Raw genomic sequence first — 22,585 nt, forward strand, 5'->3', positions numbered from 1 at the left:
AAAAGTTTACAAAATAGTGAGATGTATAGATAGAGCTAATGATAGTTGTCTTTTCCCTTGGATGGGGATTTCAAGACTCGGGGGCACATTTTTCAGGTGAGAGGAGAGAGATTTAAAAAAGACACGGGAGGCAAATCTTTTTTACAGAAGTTGGTGTGTGTGTGGAATGAACTTCCTGAGGAAGTGTGGATGCGGATACAATTACAATATTTAAAAGGCATTTGTGTAGGTATATGAATAGGAAAGGTTTGGAAGAATTTGGGATAGGAGCCAGCAGGTGGGACCAGCTTACTTTGGGATTATGTTCAGCATGGACTGGTTGGACTGAAGCATCTGTTTCTGTGCTGTATGACTCTAAAAGCTAGAATGGACATTAAAGCTGTCAGTTTGACTGCATGTCGATGTTTACCTACAACTTGGCATGTATGGCACCTTTACAAAATTGTACAATGTCCTTATGAAGACCAGGTGCCAGTAAAAATTCCTGTTTATCAATGCTTTGGTTTTCCGTATTCCTACATGCTCTACCATATGTATTTCACATACAACCCACATTATCACTTTACACTATCCAGGCCGTACCATTACCTGATATAGAACTCTTCGCCTGTGAGGGTGTGTCCATTTTCTCATCGGTATCCCATTTTTAACATAGTAAGTCTGGAAATCACTCAGCCTGAGCTTCAGCGTGCTTTGATTGTGCTTATTTGTTTAACTCTGGGTCTGCTTTCTAAACCTCAATTAAAGAAGACTTATTAAACACTTCTTCTCAATTGTCCCCATCTTCCAAAAAAGTTTCAGCCATCCTAACATCTCCTTGAAGTATCAATTTGATTCCTGGTGATGAACTTTGTTTAATTATTGCTCTGGTTACCAGATATGAAGAAACAAAATCTGGAACTTGTTCTTATGACTGTTTTGTCTCTTTATCCTCAATCAGACTTTCTGATTATAAGCAAAGTTACAACTTTTGCTCCAGATAAATCACTACCTAGAAATAAGTCACCCATGTTTATGGGTAACACCTGAACAATTGCTACTGTCACAGTTCCAGAAGTTAACTCATATTTCAAGTGAGCATATATTCTCCAATGACTGCACTTGTTAAAACTTTCAATGCACTCTGGAGCAAAATGGTTTAAGTAGCTCCTGCATCCCTTAATACAGATACAGGTTAATTTGTAACATTTAAGAAATAATGGGTTAATTTTCCCTTTGATAAAAATCCCTTGTATTTCTCACATATCTTAGTTACCTCTCCTGTATTCATAGTAGTGTTTCTCTTCAGTCATATATTTAAGGCAACAAGTTGATTCAGTATGGCTCCTTTTTCAAAATTGTTCTTACAATCCCCAAGAAGTTCCAGAGCTTTCCAATGCCACTTCCAGAATTCTGAATGAAGGTGTATCACTTTATCACAATGAAAACATTTAGGATTTTGATTTTCACTTCCACCCTCAGCACCTTCCTCTCCAATCTGAGAAATAATTCTCAGGGCATTTCCAACTGTTCTTTCCTTACTCCCTCTTCTTGCCTTCCTTTCACTCACCAACAAACGATCCTCTCTGGTTTATGGGGATAATGGAGAAAAGATTTAATTTAATGGATCAGCTTATAATTATTATCTCATCTACCTGTCCAACCTTTGTCATACTCAAGTCTTCAATGTGAGCTTGAATTACCAGAGGAGGTGTATTTTTAAATTTTCTGAGAGAATACTTAATCTGAGAGCTTCATTTGTCTCAATTGTTCCTAATGCCTATATCCAACAATCAAAATTACTTTGCTTTACACTTTCATATTAATTTATGTCTACCCAGGTTGTTTCTAGTACAGTAACATCCTTTAGAAAAGAAAAATATATACTTGGTCTGGCCTAAAAGTGACTTTGGACCCACAGCAATGTAGTCAACTCTTAACTGCCTCTGGGCAATTAGAGATAAGTAACAAATGCTAGTCTACTCAGTGACATTCACATCTTTTGAATGAACTTTTAAACATTTCAGAAGATAGAAATATTGGAAATGAAAGACAAAAAATTAAGAAGTGTGTCTGGAGGGGAAAGAGAGCAGAAACCAGAAAATAGACAACAAGAGAGTTTGGCAACACTAAATTGAATAAAGCACAAAGCAAGAAGTCCAAGGAACAAAGCCATTAATATTTGGGAAAATGATACAGATGTAAATGAAACACTGTTGATAGAAGTGCAGCTCAACATTCCTAGTTACAGGAGCTTTTGATGAGATAATGGTGGTGATAAAAAGTGCTGAGTCACAGAACTGATTAAAGAAGTATCAATAAGGTAGGGTTGATATGGTAGATGGCCCATCAAATAAGGGGAAGCAGTGACTGCTAGAAAGTTTAGCAATCAAACTGGAACCCCAGGTTAATATTCCAAGGACATGGTTTTGAGTCCCACTTTGGCAGAGAGTGAAATTTAAATTCAATAAAAACACGTTATAAAGAGCCTAACGGCAGCCATGTAACCACTGCTGGTTGTCATAAAATCCCATCCGTCCAACGTTCTTTAGGGAAGGAAGTCTGCCGTCCTTAACTGATCTGGACTATATGTGACTTCAGACCCACAACAATGTGGTTTATTCTGGCAATTAGAGATGGGCAATAAACGCTGGTTCAGTCAGCAATGCCTGCATCCCATGAACAAATAAAATAAAATATATAAAGCCATATGGTTTCAATTGGTGAACACAGGTAGTCACACTCAGGAAGTGTATTGTAGACTTGCAAACAGTTACAGAGAGATAGAAGAACAAATATGTAGGCAAATCCCTAATGGAGAATTAATACTGGACATTAGTTACTCAAATATTAATGGAGATATAGTTAGTGTGAAAGGTAAAGAGTAAATTAAATTATGAAAATACATTTGGGAGAACATATTGAACCCAAAAGAGAAGGGATCGTTTTGTAATTAGTTTCAGGAAATGACATTGGTGGAAGGGTATCAATTGGGGTGCACTATGGTGGAAATGATCATAATTCAGTCAGATTTTGGATAGTCAAGGAAAAGGTTAAAGGTAGACCAAAGGTAAAATATCTTAATTGGGAAAAACAGAACCTAGAGAAGTACAAAAAGTATTAGGTGAAGTGAGAAAGAAAAATAAATAAAATCAAGGAGAGCCCAAAGTCTTTTTTTATTAGACAGATAATGAGGAAGAGGCAAAAACAGAAAGAAGAGCTTAATCAGAACCATGAAAGTAACCTGTTATGGAAATAAGGATGTGAATGTGGTTCTCAGGATGTGAATGTGGTTCTTAATGAATAATTTACATATGTTTTTACAAAAGATAGGGACAAAAATGGGATTAAAATCAAGGGTGTGGAGTGTAAAATAGTAATTGACATTAACATACTGAGACAGGAAGAACTTATGAGTTGACATCTTTGAAATTGGATAATCTAGAGTCCTGTTCTCAGGCAAACTGGGGAATGAATAGCAATAGTTTTGACCATTACTTCACAAGCCTCTCCAGCTATAGACACAATACCAGAGTACTGAAAGACAGCTAAAATTACACTACTGATTACAATGGATAGATGGGGGTGGGGGGTGGGGGGAATCCAAGATGGTGGCTTCTTTTTAGGATCACATTTGCTGGGCTCTGCACTGCAACACCGAACCGACAGAGCCAGGACAGATCCCAAACACTTCACTAGAAGTAAAAACACAGCAAAGGAGCTAGAAACCTGAAAAAAATCTACTTTGTCTTTGCAGCTGGAGAATGCCAAAGAAAGGAGAAATCTCCCCAGGGACCAGCATCACGGCCCAGCCCTCTGAAGCAGCGGGCTTGCTTACTAACCAGACCCTGGTTGAGGAGCTGGCTAAATCTCGCGAGGTCCTGGGGAACCAGATCCAGGAAAACAAATCGAGGAGAAGTTGGCTTCTGTATCTGCAATGCTGCAAGACCTAGGAAAAAGGACTAATGAGCTTGAGCGCTGGGCCATGGGGAAAAGGCAGAGACTGACTCCTCCAAGAACCAGATTGAAGTCCTGGAAACACAGATTTGTGGTCTATTAGTTCTGGTGGATGATCTCGAAAACAGGGGCAGAAGAAAGAACTTGCGCGTTGTTGGCATACCGGAGGGGAATGGAAGGTGACCGATTGGTGGAGCTCTTCGAGAAGTGGTTCCCGGAGTTCCTTGGTTTAGAGGTTGAGAAGGGAAGGATAACAACTGAAAGAGGGTACCGGATCGCATCACGAAAGTTAGGTGTGTATCAGTGCCCACACCCTGTCTTGGTGATTTTCATCATTTTAAACACATGCAGAGGGTCATGGAAGCCTCTGGAGCCCAGGGGAAGGATTAGAGATGTGGTGGCTCCAGGGTCGGCGGCAGTGGTCCGGAAAAGGAAGTCCTACGATGGCGTCAAGACGAGATTGAGCGAGCTTGGGATCCAGTATTCCATTGTTCGACCAATTAGAGAAAGCGAAGAACTTTGCGGACATTTTGACTTAAGTTGAATGGCCGAATAAGCGTAGAAGACAGCTGTTCAGGTTTGCTCCTCTTTAAAAAGGACTTGGTGGACTCTCCTTTCTGATAATAAGTTGCGTGAAATGATATCAGGGATGGTTAGAATATTTATCTTTAATCTCTTCGTTATGTTAAGGGATGGGTGACATATTTATTTTTAGTTTACTAGTTTATAGTACTAACCTAGCTTTTGGGTATTTTATTTCGCTACCGGGTGGTCGGCTGGACCCCTTCATCCTCAAGGTCAGTAAGTTTATTGAATTCTTTTCTCGAGTTCAGTGTTTTTTTTCAGCCAGTAGCCCATCCATCCTTTGAGAAACAGCTAAAGCCTATGCTAGGGGGTTGGTTATTTTCCACTCAGCAAATAGGAAGTGACAGACAAGTGAGCAGCAACGCTTGTTCGAGACAAGACTGAAAGTAGCTGAAAAGGCTTTTTTTGAGAGGCCCTCACTGGTTAAATTGCAGATGATCGCAATACTTCGGTCTATGCTGAACTCCATGCTCACACAGACAGCCAAGAGGGAGCTTACATTTGCAAGTCAAAGGCTGTTTGAGCATGGGAATAAGCTGGGCAAGTACCCAGCATATCTTGCTTGGAAAAAGAGTGCCCTCAGACCATTACCTCGATCAGAGAGGACATGGAAATTTGACCTATGATTCTAAAAGGATTGATGCAACATTCTGGAAGTTTTACTCAACTATACCAATCTGAAAGCTGTGAGAGTGGGCAGGTTAAGGTGGAATTTTTTTAAAGAATTTAGACCTACCGGGAGTGACTCCTGAACAAGAGTCTCTCCTCAGTGCCCCATTGTCAGAACAAGAGGTGCAGGAGGCTGTGAGGCAGCTCCAGAATGGAAAGGTGTCGGGTACCGACGGGCTCACCAGTGAGTTCTATAAGGAATTTATAAGTATGTTGTCAGGGCGGATGCTTAGCATGTTTAATGACTCACATAATCAGAGTCTGCTCCCACCATCTCTAAGAGAGGCGAACATCTCCCTCGTTCTTAAAAAAGGTAAGGCCCCGGAAGAGGGTGCTTCCTATAGATCCATTTCACTCCTGAATGTCGATTTCAAAATCCTATCCAAGACTCTGGCATTAAGACTCGAAACTATACTGTCCTTCATCATTAAGGAGGACTAGACAGGGTTCATCAACGGATAATGTCAGGAGATTACTTAACATGATCCAAGTATGTCAACAGCGATCGGTACAGGGATTGGTGACCTCCTTTGGTGCGGAAAAGGCATTTGACAGGGATGAGTGGCCATATCGTTTTCATACTTTGGAGCAATTTGGCCTGGGAGAGACTTTCATCAATTGGGTGGAGGTTTGTATAGTGATCCTCTTGCCGCAGTCCTCACCAATGGTGAATGATCAAGCAATTTTAATATTTGTAGGGGCAATCAACAGGGCTGTCCCTTGTCACCAGTGCTTTTCACATGGGTGATATCGAACCACTGGTGGAACCAATATGCAAGGATCCCAATATAATTGCTCCAGAAATGGAGATAAAATCACATAGGATCGCACTGTTGGCAGATGATGTTCTCGTCTTCTTATCAAACCCAACAGTCTCATTTGTATCAGATGGTACACCTGATACAATGCATCAATCTGTTTGGTGGCTTCTTTGGTTATAAGCTCAATTTTGTGAAGTCAGAGGCCATGCCCATGAGTGGTCTCCCGAGAGTGCCTGATCCTGATGGCGGATCTCCTTTCCGGTCGCAGGAGGGCTTCCTTTGCTTAGAAATATTTATTACTCCCATTTTTGATCAGTTATTTAAAGCCAAATTTTGCCCATTTAATCGACAAAGTCAAGCAGGATCTTTGCAGATGGGAGGTGCTTCTGATCTCTTAGTTAGGCTGGATAGCTCTCATTAAAATGAACATTCTGCCCTACCTGTTGTATCCTATGCGAATGCTTACTAAGCAAACATTTAGAGAACTGAGTGGCTGATTTAGTTTTTTTTAAATCTAATATCGCAAGTGCCCTAATTAAGTTGACTAAACTGCAGTTACCTTACAGACAGGGAGGAGTGGGCCTCCCAGGTATTTGAAAATGAGATGTAAAAATCAATTGGATATGCACTTGAAATTCCATAACAAGGCTTTGGAATAAGAACAGGATTATGTTAAATGGCATTATGTTGGGTGACTCCTTGTCAATTATCATGGAAATGGATAAAGTGGTCTCCTTCCTCGCTGTAAATGTTATCACTCATTCATTAGATCATGGAATTCCCATCTTAACACTGTGGTGGAAGCATCATTACCACAAGCCTGCAGCAGTTCAAGGATAAGGCTTATAATCACCTTCTCAATGCAACTTTGACTTTACCAACATCAGTCTCTTCCTGAAATAAATAATAAATAATTTACAAACTATCTTTGAAGACATTTCCAACTCCTTTCCTCTTTTTTCCTCTTTCTCAGCAATTGTACAGGGCAATTTGGACAGCACCAGTTTATATTGGATACCAGTTTATCTAAAAATCCCTTAATTTCTCTTGTCTGTTGTGGATCAACAATGACACTGAATGCATCCACAATATGCCCAAGGAACTTGACAGTTGACTGTAAGAATTCACAATATTTGTAAATCCTGCTTCTTCTAGATGTCGCAGTACAGTTAGCACTTGTGTCATGTTTTGTCTGCATAGATCCATTCATTAAGATACGTGATGTGACATATGACTCCGCCCAGACATTTAAGTTTGCTTGACATTGTCATCCTGAAAGATTTCCAGTGCTGATGTGCTGCTAAATGATAGTCAGGTGGAGCAACTGTCTCAAATAGAGGAATGCAGTTTTGAGATTTCTTCTTCCTCCCCTACTGTACATTCAAGCTGCCTGTGATCCATAAACTTGGTTCTGTATGAACTCCCTTGAGGAAGCAGCACCTTTGTCAGCTTCCAAAACAGAGAATCGATTCCTAAGTAAGACTCCAGATGACTCCTGAAATAGCTGCCTGTTTCTGTTTGACTGCTTGGTGGTCACCCATTCCCTTCTTTCCTACAACCCCTTGAGCTATGGTGTAAGCATCTAGCTGAATCATGCTATCCGCATAACTCTTAGCCTCACAGATGTGCCACTACTCTGACCACTACTTATCCTTGGTGCACTTCAGTTAATCTTCATGTATATTGAAATTACCAGCTATTTCCTACTAAAAAACATCAGCCTTTCGGTGGGGTCATTCTTTGATTTGTGCTTGACCCTTAATCCTGGTCCTCAATTTATCCTTTTGAAAATACCTTACAAACTATGAACCAGAAAAAGCACAAAGCATCTCTTCTACTCTGCAATAAGTTCTCAACTTGCTCCAAAATCCCAGGAACACAGTCACTCAGATTACGCCTTATTGCAGAGGTGTTCTCTCTCAACTGCTCAAGTGAAGCTTACTGTAGATCATTCCTCCACTCGTACAGGTTCTCTCTGCTCTGTTATGGGCTTGTTTCTCTTGTCATGAAAGAAAGGGTTAGGTCAGATGAAAGTGGGCAAAAGATGGTGAGGTGCTCAGAGCAAGTAAGTAGGCTACACAGAAGACATTAGGATTAGTGGTGTGGGAGGTTGGGAGAGGAGGAGTGTGGTGAAAGTGGGCAAAGTAAAAAAGTTGCAGGGAACAGTAAGAGTGGTAAAGCATGAGCCTTGGTGGGGAATGGGAGCAGAGATGGAGTGACTGTGGGGGATCAGAGAGAAAAGTATAGCACTTACTATGGTGCATTGGGAAGATCACTGAAGTTCTTATCGAACTATTGGCCATTCCTCTGCACCATGGAGATGGCACTGACTAGGTGGTCTCTGGAAACCAAGCTGTCAGTGCTGGAATCATGGCCTCTTCTGCTAGTCCTCCAGAAAGAGAACTCCTCTGCTTTGCAATATCTCCACAACCAGGGCCTCCAGGTCTGCCAGAGAATTGCTATCTGCAAATGTGTTGCTGGTCAAAGCACAGCAGGTTAGGCAGCATCTCAGGAATAGAGAATTCGACGTTTCGAGCATAAGCCCTTCATCAGGAATAGAATTGCTATGCCATCTTCCCCAATTGCAACTTCTTCTAGAAATGTAAATGACTCAACAGGGCAGCTTCAGAATGCTAAAGCTCAATTGGGTGTATAGCAACAGTTTAAGGATAGCTCAGTCAAAATGGATACAAGCCTTTTAGTGGATACCCATTGACAGGTGAGTTTTCTGGGATTGTGCTTGATAAAATGGGGCTAGAATCAGATGTGAGGGATACTTCAGGAGAAGGGTAGGCCATTAATATGGTGAGTTTGGCAAAGGAATGTTTGCATAGCTTCAAGGTGAAAATCAGTCCAAAAATACCTTGTGCAATACACTTAGCCAAAAAAATGATAATATAAACCTTTTTCCTTATCATCTATGTTTTACATTTCAAAGAAAACTGAGCAAAGCACCTGAGTTGACCAAAAGGACTTGAAAGGTGCTCAACAAATAATAAAACTTAGTGCCAACAAAAAGTCAAAAGTTTGAAATCTTGTTGCTAGGGACAAGGTGGTAGTGCTATTACCTGACTCTAGGGAATCATGAAATCCAAGACTCACTGGATTTTAACAAATTCAAAACAAACTAAATGACTTAAATTCTGTAGTGAGTACTTTTGTGAGGGGAAAGAACTGTTAGTACAACTTTCATCTCTGTGAATACATTATCATCCCTGTGATGGTATCTCATCAAAATATTAACTTGACATACTCACTCTGAGGCAGTTAGTGTACATCTGATTCATCTCAATGTACCATGCTGTGTTTGGATGAGGTAGGACCATAGATGAGCAGTCTGTTCAACACCTTGCCTAACCTAGATAGTTACAATGGGAGGAACAATCTGGCTGAAGAACTCAAGTAAGAAAGAGATGGAAGAGAAGGTTCCCGAGGAGTACAAAACATCCAGCTGAAAAAAAACTATCAACGACAATTTAGAAAGATCTTACCTTTCAAAAAGAACAAAATGATCTTTTCCTAGCAATATCCTTTACAGACACTCAAATCTAGTGATGTATCACTCCAATCTTTGCTCTTTAATTTCTTTCTTGATTGACAAATTCACCAGCATTTCCATTAAGCAATTTTCTGCACATTCACCAACTGTGACTCTTTCCTTGAGGAACACACCCGAACTCATTGACTTTTCTATAACTTTGACTATTTGCAGCTACTGAAAAAATGAATTTCTAACTATTAAAATATTACTTCCATAGAACTGAATACCAAAAAGCCATTTATCTCTACTTTAGAATCCAAGTTCCCAACATTATAAATCTTGATTTGATTTATTATTGTCACAATTACTGAGATACAGTGAAAAGTATTGTTTTACATGCTAACCAGAAAAATCATGTATTACATAAGCACTTCAGGGTAATAGAATGCAAAATATAGTGTTATAGCCACAGAGAAGGTGTAGAGAAAGATCAATTCTAATAAATGAGAGGTCTGTTCATAAGTCTAATAACAGTAGAGAAGTTGTTTTTAAATCTGTTGGTGCATGTTTTCAAACTTTTGTATCTCCCACTTTCTTCCTTTGAGCAGGAGAGAGAATACCCTGGGTGGGAGGTGTCTTTGATTATGTTGGTTGCTATCCCAAACCACTGGGTGATGTAGACAGAGTCAATAGGAGGAAGGCTGGTTTTCATAATGGACTGGGCTGTGTTCATAACTCTGTAATTTTGTGAGGTCTTGGACAGAGTAGTTGCATCCCAAGCTATGATGCATTTGGATAGGATGTTTTCTGAGTTCATCAGTAAAAAATGATGAGTCATTGTTGACATGCTGAATTTCCTTAGTCTTCTGAGAAAGTAGAGGAATTTGTGTGCTTTCTTGACTGTACCGCCAACATGGATGGACCAGGACAGATCACTGGTGATACTTACTCCCTAGGAACTTAAAGTTCTTGACTACCTCCACGTCAGCACCGCTGATGCAGACAGGGGTGTGTCCTCCACTCCACTTCATGAGGTCAATGACCAGTTCCTTCATGTTGCTGACATTGTGGGAGAAATTGTTGCATTTACACCACACCACTAAGCTATCCATTACTTTTCTCTACTCTTTCTCATTGTTATTTGAGATCCAACCCACTACAGTGGTGTCATCAACAAATTTGTAAATGGAATTAGAGCTGAATTTGGCCAAGCAATAGTGGGTGTGTAAAGACCATAGTAAGGGGCCGAATATGCAGCCTTGCAGGTCACCAGTGTTGAGGATTATTGTAGAATAGGTGTTGTCACCTATACTTATTGAATGAGATTTGCGAGTCAGGAAGTCAAGGATCCAGTTGCAGACGGGAGAGCAGAGTCCTAGGTCTCGAAGTTTGAAGAAGAGTTTTGATATAATTATGGTGGAGGCGGAGTTAAAGTCAATAAATCGGAGTCTGACATAGGTGACCTTGTTATCCATATGTTCCAGAGATGAGTGTTGAGCCAGGGAGATGGCATCTGCTATGGACCTATTGTGACAGTAGGCAAATGATAGCAGATTAAGGCAATCTGGGAGGTTGGAACTGATTTGTACCATTAATAACCTCTCAAGGCATGTCATAATGATAGATGACAGAACCACCGGGCACTAGTCATTAAGGCACATTGACTGATTTTTCTTTGGCACCAGGATGATAGTGGTCTTCTTGAAGGACGTGGGAGCTTCACATTGTAGCAAGGAGAGGTTAAGATGTCTGAAAACATTTCTGCCAGCTGGTCCATGCAGGATCAGAGTGCACGGCCAGGACTCCATTTGGGCCAGTCACCTTCTGTGGGCTCATCCTCAATACGGCTAATCTGACATCTGCAATGGTGACTGTAGGTCCAGGCACACCCAAAACTGTCGGGGCAGGTGACATCATTTCACTGACCTTCTGTTCAAAACAAGCATAGAGTTCATCAGGATTGACATATGGCTGTCAGCGATTCTATTCAACTTCGCTTTGTAGACCATTATATTGTGTAAACCTTGCCACAGTCGACGTGTGTTCATTTGGTTAGTCTAGAACTCATCAAATCTACCCCACCAAAAAATTGCAAATGTATCTTAAAGAGGCATTTTGATTTTCTATCAAAATTTCCTCATCACTATTTGTATTTTACTTTGACAATAATAGTAGATTATAATCTATATAATAATACATTAAAGATTCTAATTTCTACAAAGTTAATTTTGTTCCCAATATTGACTTTGCGCAACATTCATTCTTGATAAATAAATGGTAATAGTAGTCTTTTTCTAGGAGATGAATGATTTTCAAGCTATATAGTAGTATTAGTAAACTTTAAATAAACAGTATAAAATTCTTTGTATGAAATCTCACTAAAAAAATGCAAGGATTATGATCCATGTATGAAAGAATTTCTGCAGTTATGGGTTACATAGGCATCACATTTTGCACAATCAACATTAAGTTCAGTGTTTCTTTCACTATTATTGAATACTGCTGTGAACACTAACTCATCTACCAAAAATAACTAACAGGCTACTCAATCCCCTTTCTTCTTGCTATGACAAAAATAACATTGATATTGCTGGCATCAACAGTTAAACCAAATGGCTTATCATAATTTGGTGCTGCTGGAAATGATGTGATAATAAGTATAGCATTCAAGCTGTCAAAGGCTCTCTGACATCTTTTTCTCCATTCAATCTTCTCACCTTTCTTTAAGAAACTTGTCAGATGTTAAATGCTGAAATTCAGAATGAACTCTATGATAAAATCCACAGATGGGATATGGCACAAATTTTTGTGTTTTGTCTTTGGCATTGGAAAATCCAAGCTAGCCTTTATTTATGCTCCACCGGATCTCCTCCACTTCCCGCTCCTCCGCCCTTGAGCCCCGCCCCTCCAACCGCCACCAGGACAGAACCCCACTGGTTCTCACCTACCACCCCACCAACCTCCATATACATCGTATCATCCGCCGTCATTTCCGCCACCTCCAAACGGACCCCAACACCAGGGGTATATTTCCCTCCCCTCCCCTATCAGCGTTCCGAAAAGACCACTCCCTCAGTGACTCCCTCGTCAGGTCCACACCCCCCACCAACCCAACCTCCACCCCTGGCACCTTCCCCTGCAACCGCAAGAAATGCAAAACTTGCGCCCACACCTCCTCCCTTACTTCTCTCCAAGGCCCCAAAGGATCCTTCCATATCTGCCACAAATTCACCTGCACCTCCACACACATTATCTATTGCATCCGCTGCACCCGATGTGGCCTCCTCTATATTGGGGAGACAGGCCGTCTATTTGCGGAATGTTTCAGAGAACACTTCTGGAACACTCGGACCAACCAACCCAATCACCCCGTGGCTCAACACTTTAACTCCCTCTCCCACTCCACCAAGGACATGCAAGTACTTGGACTCCTCCATCGCCAGACCTTAACAACACGACGGTTGGGGGAAGAGTGCCTCATCTTCCGCCTAGGAACCCTCCAACCACAAGGGATGAACTCAGATTTCTCCTATTTCCTCATTTCCCCTCCCCCCAGTCGATTTTACTGCACCTCGGATGCTGCCTGAACTCCTGTGCTTTTCCAGCACTGCTAATCCAGAATACTATTTATAGACTCCATTCCATCTAATTTGTGTCAATATGTTGGATTTGGTTGAAGATGGAATTTTCTGTCATTATCAGCTCATTATAATTTCTCTGCGTTTTACCCTTTTCCTTCTGATCAACAAAAGGCGAAGAGTATATTTGCTTCCTAATTTACAAATATTTCTAATTTACCCCATAGAAAGAGGCATTAAAATTGCTAGAACTTTTCTACATTTACTTTGTAGATCCTCTAATAATAATATTAGCTGTTTCATTTTATGTTCTGCCCCAAACTCCATCCTTCACTCACCCAGACTTCTAGAATTCTTTATAAGTTTATTGTTTGTTTTTCAAAGGATGTTATTTGATCTGAAAAATTAGTCTGCTATGTCCTAGATTTCTTGAAAAGAATTGATAGTTGAAGCTGCGTTTTTTGTGCTTCTTTGTCACTAATTTCAATACAGTTGATGATAGTTTAATTTGAAAGATGGAAACTGACTTCAAAAAAAAAGTTTCTGGGGCCTGGGAGTGATGACTCCACTGTAATGTAACAAATAATATTATATCTAATGACTTCATTGTCTTGTCAAAATTAAATGTGGCTTTCTACCATTTCAATTTAAATTTGTCATGTCTGTTCCTACGTGTGATTTCAGCACTTTTGCTCTTGGAAAAATAGTTTGACTTCAGTATGATATTAGTCTTTGTACTGAACTACTTCCCAGGTGGTGGTTCTCCACTCAAGGATTGGCTTGTATAAAGGTTGTGGAAAATACATTTGATGATTGGCATGGGTAGTGATATCTCTTCAGAGCCTTACTTTGATACTTCTAGTTGTTATATACTCTCAGCTTCCCAGGTTGTTTCACTATTATAATGCAAATTCATTCTATAAGGGTTGTCATTTTCTTGATTGTGCCTTTCTTTTTCACTCTTCTATCTTGTCTTTCAGACTGACCTGAAGAACAACTGGAACTTACTTTAGCAATACAGAATTTTTCTTACACACTGCAAAACATGCAACCAAATGTCATACTCCTCTGGGATTTGTTCCATGGTAAACACTGTTAGCATGCAGCAAGATGTCGCAAATATATTTTGCTCTTTGAAGGTTGCCAGTTCAAGCTTTAGACTTTCTCCAGATGAGATGAATAGTCAATATAATCTGAAGCACCAGAGCTTCATGACGGCATGGTAGCTCAGTGGTTAGCACTGCTGCCTCACAGAACAGGGGCACCTGTGTTCAATCCCAGCCTTGGGTGAATGTCATTGTGGAGTTTACATATTCTCCTACTTCTTCCAGTTTCTCCTACAGTCAAAAGATGCACAGATTAACTGGACTGGCCATGCTAAATTGCTCTGTGGTCTCCAGAGGTGTGTAGGCTAGGTGGATTAGCCAAGGTCAATGTAGGATTGTGGTGGGATTCTCTTTGGAGCAGATTTGATAGGCTGAATGGCCTCTTTCTATACTACATGATTGTATTCTAACTTCATTTTTGTTATCACATTGGGCTGTCAGATTGATTATACAAATATGGTGGCATTACATACCCTCAATCTTACTTTTGTGAGTTTCATTTTTAGATTGCCATATTGAGCCACTTTGTATGGGACTATTAAAGTCATGATGTTGCCTGACACTGTAGTGTCTTTCATACACTTTACGCTGACTATGCGTTCTCATTCTGTAGTCAACATTCCAACAATGGGAACATGCCTCTATTCCTGATGAAGGGCTTTTGCCTGAAACGTCAATTTTCCTGCTCCTCGGATGCTGCCTGAACTGCTGTGCTTTACCAACGCCACTCTAATCTAGAATCTGGTTTCCAGTCCTTGTTTTTACCTAACATTCCAACAATCACATACCATTACTTACTGTTCCAAATGAATTAATATGTCATGTGGTTTAGAGGAATTCAATAGGATCTTTGGCTGGTATCTCACTTGTACCTGCTTCTTGTGTTTACTTGTAGCCAAATTCTGAATTATCCCAGCAGGTTAAAAGTCAGAAAATATAATTCTGATATTCAAGAAAAGGAGTGAGGCAGAAAACTGGGAACTACAGGCCAGTTATTTTGACATCAGTTAAGCACAAAATGATTTGGATTCTTGTAGTGATAAAACTGCTTTCCTCACACTTGTCATTTCCATCCTGCCCTTTGTGATCCTTCTGCCTTCTTAGCTGGTAATGTCTTATCAGCATAATGCAAGACTTAGTATTTTCTGCAATAAATTTATTACAGACTTACAATCTCAGTACTTTTATACATTGATTGCTTTCCTGAGAATGGGTTTCACCTCTCTCTGTGGGCATGTTCCCATTGTGATATTTCCGATGCTTAAAACGATCCTGTCTTTAATCAGACCAGAAAGAAATGGTAAGAACTGCGGATTCTATAAATCAGAAACAAAAAACAGAATGAGCTGGAAAAACTTAGCAGGTCTGGCAGCATCTGAAGATAAATCAGAGTTAACATTTAAGTCTGGTGACCAGACCCAAAACGTTAATTCTGATTTCTCTTCACAGATAATACCAGACCTGCTGAGCTTTTCGAGCAACCTTGGTTTTTGTTCAATTAGCCCATCTTTTATTTTCACAAATTCATATGATCCTGCAAGGTGTTAACACAGCCACAGATTGATTAATGAACTTTTTTTCACCTAATACTGAACAAATAGTATTATAATTTACATTTACCAGTGGTTTGAAGTATGCTTTTAAGGATTTCAAAATTTCTTTTGCCAATTTTTTTTTGTTTTTTGGAGAAATATCAATTTGAACATACTATGGTAAATTATCTCCCCAACAATGATAATAGTGCAAACACTCTGAACAGCTCTGATTTGCTAAATTAAATCTGTAGCAGCTCTGTATTATTTGCAGTTAGTGGGAAAGTATTGATGACTTAAAGAGCCGTAAAAAAGATAGCAGCAGTGATAATGGATGAGAATGTGATTTTCCAAAATTCCCTAAATTCTTTCTGATTCCAGCAGGTTGGAATTTAGCAAATACAATATAATGCTATTGTTCAAGAAAAGAGGGAGAGAAAGCAGGAAACTACAGTCCTGTTACCTTGACATCAGTTGAATGGAAATTCTTGAATTTACTATTAAGGAAGTTTTAACCATGCACATTGAAATTCATTCCATGTCAAACACAATATGGATTAACAGGTTTGCTAAGAGTCTTTTTGAGGATATGACTGGTAGTGCAGATAAAAAGAAACTAACACGTCATATATTTGAACTTGCAAAAGGCTTTTAATAAAGGTTCCACACAATAGTTTAAATCATGACGGTGGGGATAACATGGATAGATGATTGGTTAAAGAACAAGAAGCAAAGAGTATGGAAGGTGGGGGCATTTTCACGTTGCCAGATTGTGATTGGTGGAGTAACACAAGAAGTCATGTTGAGACCTTGGCTATATTTTTATTATTTTGAAACTTGTGGACATTGCTGGCAAGGGTAGAATTTATACTATTCCTAATTTTTTTTTAAACCAAAAATTTAAAAATTTATGGGATTTGGACGTTACTGGCCAAGCCAGTATATTATTGTTCTCCACAAGTATCCTTCAAAAGATGGTGATAAGCAGCCTTCTTAAGCCACTGCACTCCAAGTGTTCTAGGTTCACCCACAGTTCTATTAGAGTTCCAGTAACAGTGAAGCAACAGCAATATAATTTTAGCTTGAATGGAGTATGCATAAAGGGTAACTTACAGATTCAGCATTCCCACTTATCTGCTTCCTTGTCCTTCTAGGTGATAGAGGTCTTGGGTTTAGAAGGTCCTTTCAAAGGTGTTTTAGTGAGTTACCACAGTCCATCTTTCATGTGGCATCTTGTTGCCACTGCATGTCAGTGATGAAGGGACTGAATGTGGAAGGTGCCAATCAAGTGGGTTGCTTTGTCAAAGGTGATGTTAAGCGTCTTGGGTGCTGTTGGAGTTGCACTCATCCAGACAAATGGAGAACATTCCATCAAACTTATTTGGGCCTTGTAGATGGTGGATGGGCACTAAGGAGTCAGGAGGTGAGTTACTCATTGCAGAATTCCTTGCTTCTAACCTACTCTTGTAGCTGGTTAAATCTCAAAGACAAGTATGAGGAACAAATGCTTATTATAATATTTGTGAGACAAAATTTTAAAACAGAATTTCTGAGGAAGAAGAGAAAGGTTCAATGAAAGGTTTGCTTCAGGAATCAACCACTGTTCTTTTAATACAGTCTAGGCAATCTGCAAGTGGTGCAACTTCAGAACTACTGAAGGATAGCAAACCTTCTCTCCATTCTTCTGTCTCCTGCCACAAGCTTGCTCTGTCTACTAGGTCCAGCTGTACAGGAATGACAAAGGAAATCTTTGTCAATTCCAGATTTGATTATTCTCAAGGACATCATCCAAATTTGCAAGCTCTGTAAACTTGGATTGATTTAAAACTCTACTGCTCATATCCTATCCTGCAACAAATTCCATTTACTTATCCCATTCATCCATGTTCATCTATGCTGGTTGTTGGTTCTCTACTATTTCTGATTTAAAATTTGTGTCCTAAAGTTTAATTCATTATTCCTCAGACTTTAATATGCTGTATTGTCCTTCTCATCTTGTCCCACACCAGTAGCTGTGCCTTAAGTCACCATGGCACCATGTCCTAGAACCTGGTCCTAAAATTCAATCCTTTGATTAGTTTCTTAGTCATCCTTCATAATTTAAGCTCTTTGATTTAGCATTCATTTTCTTAAATCATATTCTCAGAAGAACTTGATAGATGCAAGTTGATATAGCTTTTCTTCAACCCTTTGTAATATTTGTGCATACACTTTAGAAGGAGTAGGAAGCCTCAGACAATGTCCAAATGCAGATAGGCATTCCATGAATGTTTCTTTCTAGTTTTTGACATCCATATTTTTGCTAACCTTAAGGAAAGACAAGTTACAAGGACTTAATCCGTGCCAATTTTTTTTTGGAACAGAATGGCAACAAATGTCCTGCAGCTTAAGGTAGAAAAAACAGATCTAATTTCTCATGTGTGTCTGGGAAGCAAAATTTCAAAAGTATGTCCTGGTTTCGCTTAATTCTATCCATTCATAGAAACAATGTTGCACAAACAGCCTCTCCTTTTACTCTTTTTCCACAATAAACCTGATTATAATAACATTTCACAGGTTAAACTGATTTGATATTACATTTTTAGGTAATGTATTATCCACAGCCACAATGGAATTTCATTTGCATTGTGGTACGCTTTGTTAATGTTTCCCTTATGCTTTGTGTTTGTTGTCCTTTAGCCTTTCTCTGCAGAAGATCATAAGACAAATTCAATAAAGGTGTGAACATGATACATGGCTTATTTAGAAGACAGGTTGTGAAATGTCACTCAACTGAAAGACTAATCCAGTTTACATCAGATGAAGAAAATCTCTTCTTGTGATTGAAGGGTTTTGTTTTAGCTTAGCATGATATCCACTAGATCTAACTTGAAACATGGAAAGCTTCTCCTTGTACTGAAGTATCTAAAGCGACCGCACCCAGCTCCACTGGTTCAGATTCCATTGTTAATAGATGATGCCTATTCCCTCAGCTTCTACTCAAGTATTCATAGAATTGCCTTAGAATTGTTTTGCCAAAATATACTATCATCGTTTCTTTTCCAAATCAACTTGCTTAATGGGTTTACAGATTACAGAGGTGGACAAGGAAAAGTTATGTCTTTGATCAAGTGTACCACACGTGGAGTTGTTTCAGCCTAATTTGTGCTAATGGGCCAGATTTTCAAAAGAAAATCTTTTAACCATTATTCTTTTAACCCATTATCTTGCCAGTAAAGTATTACCAGAGGGTGTGTACCATTTTTACAGAAAGGCTTTCTTCTAATTCTCATTATTTCCAAATCCAAATAACTTTTAAACAATACAGCTATTATGCCCGCATCATGTATTAAACAGGTACTGCACTGAATCTGCACCAAGGTTTGCTGTCCAGAAACAGAAGAGCTGAGCCGGGAAGCATTCTTCCAGCAGGTATCTCAACTGCTCTAAATAATAACCAAAGCGAAACTTAGAACCTGATTGTCACAAACAAGCAGTATCACAAGAAATGCAACTACCAAAAATTGACTTTCTATAATAAAAATTTCAATGTCCTTTCTTTAAATAAAAAACAATCCTGTCATCCACAATCCTTCACACTAAGGTTCATAAAAATTAATAAATATTATTCATAATAAAAGATAAACACATGATTAGAGATATAACTTTTCTGATAATGAAACTCAAGTTAGAATAGCAAAAAAAATTAAAGCACAGAGGAAGAAATTTAGCCCATTAACCCTGTGCTGGTTCTGTGAAAGAGCAGGCATGGTTAATCCACATTGAAAGAAAAATGCACTAAGTTCCTCATTTTCTACACAACTCTGTTTTAAAATTTTTATAGAGTGAGCTCATGCAATATTTTCAAGTTCTAGAACCTGACAACTCACAGTGCAAAATATTTTCTGATACTCCAATTAGATATTTTTGTCAATTATTTTAAAATCGTTATTTACCCGCTCTCCAACTGGAATTGTTCGTTTTTGACTGGATTACCCAAAACTCTTACCATATTGAAGAGCTCTGTTTGATTATCTCTTCACCAATTCTGAAGAAAACAGTGTAAACATTTCCAAAATAATCAATAAAAGCACAGTACGTTAGTACTGCGGATGTTGCAAATGCGGAATAAAAACAGAAAATGCTGGAGAAACTCAGCAGATCTAGCTGAATATGTCCTATCACTGCTGGGTCCACCACTTTTCGTCATTTGCATAAATGATTTGCTAGATAGATTCCCTACAGTGTGGAAACTGGCCCTTTGGCCCAACAAATCCACACTGACCCTCCAAAGAGTAACCCACCCAGACCCATTTCCCTCTGATTAATGCACCTAACATTATGGGTAATTTAGCATGGCCAATACACCTAACCTGCACATCTTTGGAGGAAAGGAAACCCACGCAGACATGGGGAGAATGTGCAACCTCCACACAAACAGTTGCCCGAGGTTGGAATTGAACCCAGGTCCCTGGCGCTGTAAAGTGCTAACCACTGAGCCTTCATGCTGCCCCATAGCAGATTTAGATATGAATATATGGTTACTAAGTTTGCAGATGACACCAAAATTGTTGGTGTAGTGGATGGTGAAGAAGATCATCTTAAAGTATAATGTGACCTTGATTAGATGGGCCTATGGACTGAGGAGAGGCAGATAGAGTTTAATTTAGATAAATGTGAGGTGTTGAATTTGGGTAAGGGAAACCAGGGCCGACGTTATACAGTTAATGGTAGTGTCATGAAGATAAAAATCACACAACGCCAGGTTATAGTCCAAAAGGTTTATTTGAAAGCACTAGCTCAATCAGTTTGGATATTTGTCAGTGCAGATAAGTTGGACCAAAGAGTCTGTTTCCATGCTGGATAACTCTACGACTCTATGTGTCAAGATAAACAAAGTTTATGTTTCAAATCCAAGATGGCTGTTCTTCAGAACTGAGGTTTTGACAGAGGCTGTTACTTCTCTTCCGTAAGCGAGAGTAATAGGGAATTGACAAATCAATTGCTGCACAAACCTAACTCAACTTTCACTTTTCTTTTGAAAGGAAGACTTTCAAGCTGTCACTATGGATACCATCCTTTACTCCCAGTATTCCTCTAATCATTTATTCATCCTTGGGATGTGAACATTATTGTTACGATCAGCATTTACTGCTATCCCTATTCCCTGTAGCAGCAGGTAGCTAGCAGCCTTCTTGAACCATTACAGTCCATGTGGTGTCAGTATATCCAAATTACTGTTAAAGAAGGAGTTGCAGTAATCTGGCAGAACACAAACTTAGCATTGGTGAGCAGGTTATTGCTATTTAAATGCAAGTTGATAGTATGGTCAATGATGTCTTCCATCAACTTACTGATGGATGAGCGTAGACTAAAGAAGCAGTAATTAGCCAGTCTGAATTTGTCATAATTTTTATGGACAGAGCACACCAGGTTTCTGCCTGTCGATGAAACACCATAATTGCAGCTTGGGTAAGGGCACAACTAGTTCTGAAGTGCAAAACCTCAGTACTACAGCTGAAATGTTCTCAGAACCCACTGCATTTGCTGATATTACATGGAGTTAATGAGTTGGTTGAAGACTGGCATCTGTGATATTGAGGACCATTGAAGGAGACCAGGATGAATCATCCAATCAGCATTTCTGGTTTAATATAATCATAAATATTCAGCTATATCTTTTGCACTAATTTGCTGGGAATCCACTTTATTGAGAGTGAGAATATTTGTGAAGCCTATTCCTCTAGTTATTTGCTTAGCTGTCCACTTCCATTCGTGACCAGATGTGGCAAGTCTGCAGAACTTTGATCTGATCCATTGGCTATGGGATTGCTTTCACTTTTTAACATCCATGTAGATCTAGTTGGTAGTGTCATCAGGCTGGTACCTCATGTTTAGTTATATCTGGCACTGGTCCTGGCATGCACTCTATTGAACCAGGATTCTTCCTTGATGGTGTTGGTACAGTGAGATGACTGGTTGTGATTAAAAACAATGCTGCTGCTGCTGATGGGCTTCATTGATGCCCATTTTGAGCTCTTCAGATCTGATCCGAATCTCACAGAATCATAGACTATATGGCACCGAGGAAGTTATTCAGCCCATCATATTTGCTCTAGCTCTGCAAGGAGCATTATGACTTACAGTCATTCCCCTGCCTTTTTCCAATATCTTTGCACATTGTTTCTATTCAAATACTCACCTAACAGTTTCATGAATGCATCTGCCTTTGCCACACTTTCAGCCAATGCATTCCAGAACAAAACCATTTCTTATGCAAAAATGTATTTTTTTCTCACATTACATGCACAAATCACTTTAAACTTGTACTCTTTTGTTCTGGATCCTTTTACAAGTGTGAACAGTTTCCTCTTCTTCACTCTCATTATTTTGAAAATTGCTATCAGATCTTTTCTTTCTTCTCAACAAGAACAGATCCAACTTCTATAATCAAACCTCATAATTGACTTTTCTCATTTTGTAAATCTTTTCTGTACTGCATTCTCCAATGAATGCTTGTAGAGGTTCTGAGAAAGTCTATAGCCTTAAAAACTTGCCCTTAAACATTTAGACTAAAATGTAATGTTGAATTATAGAACATATTTGCTGCACACTAGAAAATAGACAGGCAGGGAGGGTAAGGCAATTAAGAACAGTTGTCTTAACATCAGTGAATCTGTATAAACAAGACACCGAATGATAACAGCTGTCCCTTTGTGAAATTAATACCAGTGTTGATTCTGACCTTGAAACGAAACTCTGTATCAATTAACTTCTCTCCCAAATTGTCCTTCACTGTTATCTGTCTAGTTCAGAACATGCAGTGCTTTTGTAAACTTCTGTAAAAAGGTAGCCTGTTTGTGATAGTTCAGCAGAATAGTCTGCCAGGGCTCTTGAAGAGCTGATGTCCTAGTCTCCTGGGTTATGAGAACCCAAATAGTTTAGTTTATAGATATCA

The 22,585-nt window shown here is 39.3% G+C and overlaps 1 protein-coding gene across 1 annotated transcript in view; it reads right to left on the reverse strand.

The window, feature by feature from the left end:
- LOC132821363 (inner ear-specific collagen-like) overlaps positions 1 to 1,292 on the reverse strand; it is a 35,936-nt gene extending 34,644 nt beyond the window's left edge. Inside the window, exon 1 of the mRNA XM_060833946.1 lies at positions 1,256 to 1,292. Coding sequence (XP_060689929.1) covers positions 1,256 to 1,292 — 37 coding nt within the window. The remainder of the gene's footprint in view (positions 1 to 1,255) is intronic.
- Between the last annotated feature and the right edge of the window lie 21,293 nt (positions 1,293 to 22,585).

The sequence above is a fragment of the Hemiscyllium ocellatum genome, chromosome 13 (genome assembly GCF_020745735.1).
Source record: "Hemiscyllium ocellatum isolate sHemOce1 chromosome 13, sHemOce1.pat.X.cur, whole genome shotgun sequence".
In the NCBI taxonomy this organism is placed as follows: Eukaryota; Metazoa; Chordata; class Chondrichthyes; order Orectolobiformes; family Hemiscylliidae; genus Hemiscyllium; species Hemiscyllium ocellatum.